This window comes from Xyrauchen texanus, chromosome 27 (genome assembly GCF_025860055.1).
Source record: "Xyrauchen texanus isolate HMW12.3.18 chromosome 27, RBS_HiC_50CHRs, whole genome shotgun sequence".
Taxonomy (NCBI): domain Eukaryota; kingdom Metazoa; phylum Chordata; class Actinopteri; order Cypriniformes; family Catostomidae; genus Xyrauchen; species Xyrauchen texanus.
In genome coordinates this window covers 14,645,712-14,656,234 of record NC_068302.1, presented here as the reverse complement: position 1 = coordinate 14,656,234, position 10,523 = coordinate 14,645,712, and the positions used below count along the sequence as shown (strand labels likewise).

The window sequence follows — 10,523 nt, the reverse complement described above, 5'->3', positions numbered from 1 at the left end:
AAATTATGTCATAAAATCAGATTATTTAAATAAATGAATAAACAAAAATATATATTTAGTAATTTATTAAACACACAGCACGTTCAGTGCATCTACAAACAAATGCATCAACAAAAAAATTGAAATATTCTATTCAAACACGGGTGCATTCACAAACTGATGTAGAACAATAAACACAGTAAAGGCTAAATTAACTAGTCTCAAAGTTATAGATTTAGAGCTAGCTCACCACCAAAAATAAAAATTGTCATTATATAAACAGCCTCTTGTTGTTCTGAACCTTTATTATTTTTTATTCTTTGAAACACAGGAGATATTATAGGCAGAACATTACAGACTGACATTCTTAGTCACCATTCACATTCATTGCATCTTTTTTTCCCTCAATAAAAGCAAATGGTGACTGAGACTGAATATTTCAATACTGTCTTTTGTGTTCCACAAAACAAAGACATACATATGGAGCCTCTTACAAGACAATACGCTATTTTTAAGGACTTGTTGATATGTAGGCTTTTACCAGTTGATGTTTACACTAGCTTCAAAGTTTTACTATGTAAAGTAACCTGCTGATTCTTGGCAACTTTAATATACATTTATATTGTCCTTCAAAGCCTCTTTTAACAGATTTGTACAACTTTTAGACTCTTTAAAATCTCTCTCAATCTATATCAGGTCCTACACACAAGTTGGGTCACACACTAGATATTGTCTTGTCACTAGATATGTTTTCCATTACAAACATCATTAAATGATGTTGGTTTGTCCGACCACTGGCCGGTTATGCTTGATGGTTTGATTTCCTATTTAAATCCTGTTAATCAGCCTTCCACTTACCTCTCCCGGTCTATTAACCCCAATACTGCCGTACACTTTATGGATGCCTTTCCAGCTTCTCTAGCTGGTAGTAGTGCGCTGACAGCACAATGTTTAGATGTTGAGGAGTTGGCGAAGTGCTTTAATACCTCCTGTACAGCGATTTTAAATGTAGTTGCCCCTCTCAAACTCAAGAAACCGAAACCGAAAAAAACAGCCTTGGTTTAACAATGACGTTCAAGCTTTAATGAAGGAATGCAGAAGGGCAGAAAGAAAATGGAAGCTTCCTCAATTCCAGGAAGCTGTTTCTTTGCAAAGGGCAAATTATCTCTCCAATTTCATCTCAAAAAATTCTCATTGCCCTAAGATTCAGTTTTCTACTTTAAATTCTGTGTTAAATCCTACTATTGCAGCTGGTCCAGATCCAAGTTTAGAGTCATGTAAGAAGTATTGTAGCTTCTTATAAATAAAATCACTGGCATTAAATCCCAGATTTCTTCTACGTTACCCCAGAATTTCCAATATTCAAATACTAGTCCATCCTGCTTTTCAAATATTCACTCTATAACACACTGAGCTGTTGGACATTATTTCCAGAACATAAAAGTTGCTCAAGGTCATTCTGGATTCTGTTTCGCCTACTGTGCTCTCTATTATTAATGGCTCCTTACAGAAAAGTATTGTTCCATACGGCTTTAAACATGGTATGGTCCCGCCATTACTCAAAAAACTAATCTTGATCCTTCCGATCTCAACAACTATAGACCCAACTCAAAATTGCCGTGGTTACTTTCAAATGATATTTTGGATCCTCTTCAGTCAGGCTTCAGAGCTAAACACAGTTCTGAGTCTGCTCTTCTAAGAGTAGTAAATTACCTTTTACTATCTGTTGACTCTGGTAACTGTGTCATCCTGGTATTGCTGGATTTAAGTGCTGCCTTTGATAACATGGATCATCCTATCCTTCTAAATGGGTTAAATCTCGAGGTCATATCCGTAATGCTGCATTAGAGTGTTTTTTGTCTTATTTCACTAATAGGAGTTTTTAGGTGGAAATTGGTGACTTTTCATTGAGCGCAGTTCCCATTACCTGTGGGGTGCCTCAGGGCTCTATTCTGGGTCCAACCTTATTTTCTTTACACATGCTCCCTCTTCGTTCTATATTTGAGTATCATAAGGTCTTCTATCATATCTATGCTGATGATCCTCAGCATTATTTTCCTCTAAAATTGGGTCTCCTCCTTGTTAGCATGATTAAAGACATTAAAGGCATTTTGTTTGGCCCCCACAGCAGTTAGAAAATGTTAGCCCTTCCCTGGGTCCCCTTCAAAACAATATTTGTGACTATGTTAGAAACCTGGGGATTATTTTTTATCCTGAATTCAAATTTGATAAACAAATAAATGTAGTCAGAGCCAGTTTTTTTTTTTTGCAAACTTAAAACTTTTCTTACTTTTAATGATTTGGAGACCATCATTCACACATTCATCTCAACCTCGCTGGACTACTGTAATGCTCTGTATGCTGGAATGAACCAGTCCTCACTCTCGCGTCTACAGCTGGTACAGAATGCCACAGCCCATTTTTTGACTGGGACAAAAAAAGTTATATTATGCCTGTGTTCGCATCAATGGAGTGGTGGTGGTGTATTGGCTAAAACACAGGGCTGTTAATCAGAAGGTCACTGGTTCGAACCCCATGGCCACCACCATTGTGTCCTTGAGCAAGGCACTTAACTCCAGGTTGTTCTGGGGGGGATTGTCCCTGTAATAATTGCACTGTAAGTTGCTCTGGATAAATGCATAAATGTAAAATCAATTCATTGGTTACCTGTTCAATTCAGAGTTGATTTTAGGATTTGCAATTAAAGCACACATGGACTTGCTCCTGCTTATATTTCAGATCTTCTTCATCCCTACACTTCTGAGAATGCTCAGATCGCCCTCTCTGCTGGCATTGACTGTTCCAAAATCACGATTAAAAACCAAAGGTGATAGGGCCTTTTCAGTTCGGGCTCCAAAGCTTTGGAACACCCTACCTCTTTTTATTAGATCATCCTCTACTCTATCTATATTTAAATCATCTCTTTAAACATACTTTATTACTTTTATACTTTCCCCAGGGTTATTCGTAACTTGTTTTCACCATTAGTATAATTATGTTTTTATTTTCTGTCTGGTGACGCTTTGTATTATGTTGATTAGATATTTTATTTTTTCCTGTATTTGTATTTAAATTATTTTACATTTGATTTTGTCTGTTGTACAGGACCTTGGTTAGCACTCATGGTGCTTTTAAGATGCTATATATATATATATATATATATATATATAGCAATTAAACTTGACCTGATCCAACTTTAAACTACAGTAAAGCCCACTGAAGGGACTGCATGCCACAGCCTCATTGTCATTCCCATTAAAAGATGGCACTAGTGTGAATATGGTCTAAAGGGAGGGATTTTTTTCCCCTGTCAAATACATTTTGCATCCTCTAACAATAGTTTTGCATTCCCTCACAACATATTAACCATGGTTTTACTACAGTAATCATAGTTTAACTGTATTTGTAATGAAACCATAAAGGACACCAAAAACTATGATAAAAAATATATATATATTGTGATTCCACAAAATACAAAACAAAAACATGGTTTCTACAGTTTGTAATATTACTCTAGTAAAACCAGGATTGATTTATTGCTTGAAAGCACAAACCATTATTCCAGAAAGGGGCTCAGTGTGAAGTAATTGTGAGTAAATGTGAGAGATTGTGAGTAAATGACAGGATTTTCTTTTAACTATCCCTCACACAGTAGGCACATGGGCAGAAAAAAATAAAGGATAAAATCTTTCCTTTGCAATTAAAGGAATAGTTCACCCAAAGAAAACAATTCTCTAATCAATGTCATCACTGTAAGTTAATACAGTTATAGATATCGATTTGTTTCTTACACTAACCTGTTGATTCACTTCAGATGACATTAATTGATTGACTTGTGTTGTGTGGATTACTTTTATGCTGCATAAATGTGACTTTTGGACTGTCAAAGTCTGGAACCGGTTTACTCCCATTAGAAGGACAAAACTCAGATCTTCTTCTAAAAATCTTCATTTGTGTTCTGCTGAGTAAATAAAGCCATATATCTGGATTGATATGAAGTAAATGATGAGAGAGCTCTTGATTTTTAGGTGAACTATCCCTTTATGAATGTAAATTCTACAATTATACAGAAATAACAGGTTATACTTTTTCTTTATTTTAACTCCACCCTGTCAAACATTGTCTAGAGGATAATGCATGTTAAATGTACATTATATTGTAACTTGAGATATCTACCTTTACAATGCTCATTTGGGCCTCGGTGGCGAACTTTAGGGCACACAATGCCACAGTGTTTGTCCCAGAAATTAAAACATAATATTTGAGAATATAATGCAAGTTTACTTAGTATGGCATTCAGAAAGTTTAAATAAATGTGAAAATAATCACTGTGAAACTGACCAAGTTTAAGGTGCCACTGTACAACAACTGGCCAACACAGTGAATTATACATTCACCAGAGTTACCTGCTGCCCTCACGGAAGATTGGCCGTGGGCAAACAGGGGATTTAATGACAAAATTATGAAGCAGGAACGCTTTTAAAACACTAAAGGATAACACATTTCAATTAAAAAGTGATATTCAATAACGGATGGACAAACCACTGTGAAAATGACCAATAAAAATACATATATGTTGACTGATCTTAACCTTCACAATTAGGGTTGACATCCGTATTTAAGATGGTCAGATGGCGTCACGGTGAGATTGTTCCAGATCGCCAATTTAACATTGATATAAGTTGGACAATTTGCCTACGTAAGGGACCGTCTGAAAAGTCCACAAATGGTGGTAAAACTGTGGATTCTTTCAATATAAATGTTCAATAAGCTCAAACCATGTATGAATACAATCATAAAGATCATAAAGTACAGGTGAAGGAATTTTTTTTTTATAAACTCTCCATAATGTATACATAAATAAAATAAAGGCAAATAATCGATTTAAGTGTCCCTTATTTAAAAATTTCAAAAGTGCCAACCATATTCACAATCAAAAATAGACGTTGAATCGACGTCTGCTTGCTATCTGGGAAGGGTTTAGGCCTCTGATAGAGTAAAGTAAAGTGCTCTCTAATTTGCCACTTAGCGACGGGCATCACAGATGACCCTAAGCATTTAAGTTTCAGTTTACAACAACCTCTTTGATGGCTTTCCGTTTACGGTAATTAAAGCACGGCAGTGACAGAAAGCAGACACGTCCTGACTCCGTAGGAAATGGCGCCGTCTTCCTACAAATTGAATGGAAAAGGCACAAACTGTCTGATTATAAGTGCTTTTATTTGTACAAAATCTACAAACGGCTTGAGTCAGTTGCTGAGAATAGGTTATATATTAGACACAAATAAAAGTGAAACTTTACAGAGCTTTTGCCAAAGTCAGTTTTAAGCATACATTACCCCCCCACCCAAAAAAAAAGTGCTCACATGATTTTAAAGAAAGAGGAAAATACTATATGATTGCAGTTGACAATCACGAAATAGTGTCGGAATGTTTCAGCTATTAATAAAATGTAATGAAAATAAACTGTATAACTTCCTATAACATTTGACCAAGTGCCAATGGCCAACACAGCAACTGTTTTAGCTGTGCTTTGTAACACACATCTATTCACAGATAATGTTAGCTTTGTACAAATATATTTGTATGTAGAAAAAACTCCCAAATGTAACAGGTTAACATCCTCGAAGCTTCAGTGATTGAAACGAATCAAATGCGAGACACATGTGCCATCTGGTGGCCTGAGATGGAAGAGATTTATAGTCACAAAACAATAAATACTTCTGATGCTTTACAGGAGTACTGCAACACTTTCCAACATCATGTCTATTACATGATTAATACTAATTAAATGAGCTATGCTGTTCATAAATGCCAAGGATGTTTCCTTTAGATTACAACTTGAGCCTTGAAATGTATTTTCTGTTTACTCATAATGTACATGATGTTGAAAAATGCAATGTTTCGTTGCTCTTTATAGAATGAAAATTATGTTAAAAAACAATTAGTGAAGCTGCAAGTTGGAAAAAAAACCCTCTTATAATAGTGGTACACAAACTGGTTATAAATGTAAGACCCTTAGGTTTGTAAGTCATAAATTTAATTACAGAACTCTTGCAACATAATGATCTAATATTGTTAAGCAGCGAATAACGCAGTAACTGAAATACTACCAAAACATATTCGATTATAAAGTCTGTTCTGCTTAAGATTGATAATGATTGAAGAATATTCTAAGTACAGGTTACTTTGCTTGAATTATCCAGTTCGTTCCAATCTTTATGAGGAATGTTCTGCATACACTGTGGACCTTGCAGTCCATAATTAAACACCACTGAGAAAATTGGTTGTTTGTTTAACTGGAGATAACTGCAAATAAAGACGTGGAGATCTTTTTGTTATTCAAACCTTCCTTTTATCATTCAGATTTCTGTTTCGGAAATCTTCAAATCGATAACTGATGGCTTACAAACATTGAAGGTAAAGGTTCTTGTGATGGGTGAAAAAATACTGTATTTGTCGACCCCAAATTCTCACTCTCACCCAAAGTCATTAATTAAAAACATCAAAATACATTCATAATTTTCCTCCATCTTGCACTCATCCGTTTTTCCCCACAGTCATACAACTTTTGCTGGTTCCCAATACTGAATTCTCCCTGAAAGTTCTATTTGAGTATTTTGTGGTAATTGTGAGCTACAGGTAAGTGTCCTCAGAACCCACACCCTCACACAAGTTACCTACACTGGGAACTTTGAGAGCAGCAACAGAGTTCCCATTCACAGGTGTGTCATGTGGAAGAAGTGGAGTTGAGTCTGTAGTGGGCGGATGATCCATAAGATGGGCTGAGTTGTTGGTATTGGTTGGGGGATTTGAGTCTTTGGGATGGGGAACTGGTTCTACAGCCACTGCAGGGCTGGAAGAGATAGGGATCTGGGTCAGGTGTACAGGTTTGGGGTCTGGAGAAGTTAAGCGAGGTGGTGGGGTATGAGAGATACTTGGAGATGGCTGGAGTTGTGGTGCTTGAGACAGATGCATGGTTGGGACCGAAGAAGGATTATTGGGGGAAGGATCTGGAGGGGACTGTGAGTGTTTCTCAATGGGAGGTACTGCCTTCCCAGCTGGTGTCTTTTCTGGTGTAGTAAGTGAGGTTTGCTGTAGTGATGGAGGATGGTCTTTGTGTAGATTGTTTGAAGGTGTCTGGTTGGGTTGGGCTGTTTCTTGAGCTTGCAGATCAGGTTGATTGTTGAGAGGGGCTGGAGCGGTTAGTTTGGGGTCTGTAGGTAAGCCATAGGGGTTTTGGACTTCCAGATAAGGAACGGGGGCTTTACGTATAGTGCTTCTTTTCTTGATACGAGTGAATTCAGGGTTAGTGTCTGAGAGCAGGGTATTCTGGACGATGATGGTGGGTTGCTGGCGAAGATCTTGGCGGGTGTGAGGCTCAGCAGCCATGATGGCTTGTGTGCCGTGCATTCTGGGAGCGGACTTGTAGCTGAGCTCGCCATGAGTTTTTCGCCAGCGCTTCAGCTGTATGCGGTGCTCACGCTCGACATCCCGAGCAGATATGGGCAACTCCAACACCTGCATTCGGAGAAGTTAAGCATTATCATCATGGTTTATTAGCCTTATTTTGATGTCCAATGTCATAATCAGCAATCAGTACATTTATATGCACTTTAAAAGTTCGATTTAAGACCAACTAAATCAATAATTCGTCTTTTGTAATGTTTTATGTGAAGTCAGACAAACAGACCTAGATAATGTGATTGTAGCTCGACTTTGTCCAGCAAGTAAACATGTTCATTATAATTTTTTTGTTTTTGGCACAATTCGTAGTAAACTCTAGATACTGTTGTGCGTGAAAATCCCAAGAGATCAGCAGTTACAGAAATACTCAAACCAGCCCATCTGGCACAAACAATCATACCACGGTCAAAATCACTGAGCTAATAATTTTCCCCATTCTGATGGTTGATGTGAACATTAACTGAAGCTCCTGACCGGTATCTGCATGATTTTAAGCAATGTTGTATTCCATTCAACTCGGATTGCCGGAATCTCCATCTGCCTACTTGTAACAGAAAATTCCATATCTAACTTTGAATGGAACTCAGCATAACCCATTGAAGTAAAATCAGTGTTAAGAGTGTGTGCTACCTGATGTATGAGATAGCCTTCTTGCATGTATCGTGGCTCCAAGGCTCTGAGAAGCTCCATAGTCTCATATTGACCAGGACAAGCCTTCAGCTTCTCCCGAGATCCAAGCATGCACCTCAGCAACACAAGCCCAACACGGAATATTATCTTCACACCTATTAAAGGTCAAAGAGCATAAGCGATATACTGTCAGCTATACATAAAGCTATTTTTTTTTTTGTGGTAGCATGGTAGGGGATCTCACCATCACACAAGAGCATGTCCCACACTCGAAGCACAGATGACCAGGGTAGAGTTCTGGAAAATGCACACATAAACCACTCCGTCATGTAGATGATGGGCTCTATCTTGTGCTTCTCAAGGTGCCGATATGCCACAGGACTCACACGCTTTAATAATGCATTTAAGATCTCCCCATCCAACTGTATGGCCTCCTAATTATACACAAGAACAATATGTTATTAGGGGAGGTTTTGAGTAAACAGTCATTCTCTTTCGATTAAATAACTTGCAGGTCAATCAGGCAGTTATTTGATACTACAAGCAGCAATTCCACATTCAATGATGTAAGGAAGCAAGGAGCATTGCTTAGATCTAAATTACATTTGTAGTTTGAGAAGTCAAAAAGCCAACAGGGACTTCTTGATTTACTTCTCTACATTTGCTCTGCTTGCATCACCTTTGACCAAAGTACAAACTAAGCTTTGTTTTGATTTTACGATTTGTTCACGTTACAGGTCACATTAAAGGTGGAAAAAGTTCTGACATGATTTATCTTTGTCTCATTCTTTTACATCACAAGAACCTGGCATGGGTAGGGGTGTGTAGACTTTTTATATCCACTGTAAATATATTTATCTATACCTCTTTTCCTGTCAAAATACATTTACTTCTCATTTTAGACAAGAAAACAAAACAAAATTTAACAATATAATGCTTTATTAGCATTTTCCAAACAAAGCTTTCCACAATTTAAGTAGAAATTCACTAAAATAGCACCAACTCAAGTAACATTAATCATTTCCCAAAGTCTAAGTGGGAGTTTGACTTCAGCCCGGTGCACACTGTACGATTTTGGAAAGTCTGACATTATGTTAGACTGCACGATACACATCGTAGCAGACTGTGGTCCCAATCAGCGAATGTGACTCAGGAGTGTTGTGGAATAGATGCGAAATGGCGAAATTTGCCCACCACAGAGAAGCATTTATTTTTCCTCTCTGAATGTCAGGAAATCAGCATTTCTGTTGCAGTAATCACTACATCACTAGCATAGGCTAACAAGAAAGATGGATTTTGTCAAATAGGACTACTTTATAATAAGACTGATCACAATAATGAGCTACCACAAGCAAATATTCATTGTGGAAATAAAATTAAAAAAAATGTACAAACTTCTCCGTTCACATTGGCGAAAACAAAAAAGGTGCGTAATAGTACATCTTTCTCCTATTTTAGATTAGTAACTATAGGCCACGCAAAATTTCGAAAATTCATAAAGGCTGATAATAGATCATGCTTGCAAATTCCCTATGGATGATCCACAAACATGACGTAGATTTCTATAATGTTATCCAACTGTATTTGCTGATTTCAATTAAAACGTCCCATAAATACTTAGCAGTATAAATTGTTCAATCTTTATATTTTATTTTATTTATTTTTAAACAAAATTGGAGTTGTGTAAATCTTAACTAAAGAAGTTTACAGACATTTAAAGTAAATGTATTAAAAGTAAACTAGTAATTAAAATAACGTTGATAAGAAAATGCATGATAAATGTAAAGAAAAAAACGTGTTAAGAAAATGCAATTATTTATTTTCGTTTTGTAAACTCTGCATTTAATTCATTTAAAGGGAATAATGCTTTCATATTGCTGACATGTTACACTTTTCTACAAGTATTTTCTGCTTATTTATTTATTAAACCGTTTGATATAAAATGAAAAGAAGAAAAAACATTGAAAGTGCTTGAGAAGAGTGATAACTGGGAACAAATGTTGCAGACACGGAGCAGGTTTCTTTTGGGTGTGAGAAAGGAGCAGAATATCTCATCTGGTCATCATATTAGCAGTCACACTATAAGGCTATGATGCAAAATTTCTTCATCGGAGGCTGAAGATCACCGCAAAGCTATTAATCAGCCGTCAGTGGACACGTCACAATGAACGTTGTAAGATTGCTGATTTTGCCCTGCGACGACAGAAATCCTTTAGGATTCCCGAAATTTGTCTCAGATGGCAGAATCGTAGCCAAAATCAAACAGTTTTATTAAAACTAAAGTGGCTAAAGTGAAAGAACTAGTCTCCACATAGGTTGCATATTCATTGCAATGGGCATTTAATCTCTTAAACTTTCATTCTCCACAATATTAATCTGCAATGAATATTAACAGCATTAAAAAACTGTGGCTATCCGCTTTGCTACAGCAATCGTGAAGCCGCGTA

General features: G+C 36.8%; 1 protein-coding gene across 2 annotated transcripts in view; it reads right to left on the bottom strand.

The window, feature by feature from the left end:
* Window positions 1-5,186: 5,186 nt before the first annotated feature.
* The window catches only part of tbc1d10aa (TBC1 domain family, member 10Aa), a 41,420-nt gene continuing 36,083 nt past the window's right edge, over window positions 5,187-10,523 (bottom strand). For both annotated transcript variants that reach the window (XM_052094468.1, XM_052094469.1), the window contains exons 7-9: window positions 8,321-8,510; window positions 8,077-8,231; window positions 5,187-7,500 (exon numbers count right to left, since the gene is read on the bottom strand). In XM_052094468.1, coding sequence (XP_051950428.1) covers window positions 6,616-7,500; window positions 8,077-8,231; window positions 8,321-8,510 — 1,230 coding nt within the window. In that variant the 3' untranslated portion in view covers window positions 5,187-6,615. The remainder of the gene's footprint in view (window positions 7,501-8,076; window positions 8,232-8,320; window positions 8,511-10,523) is intronic.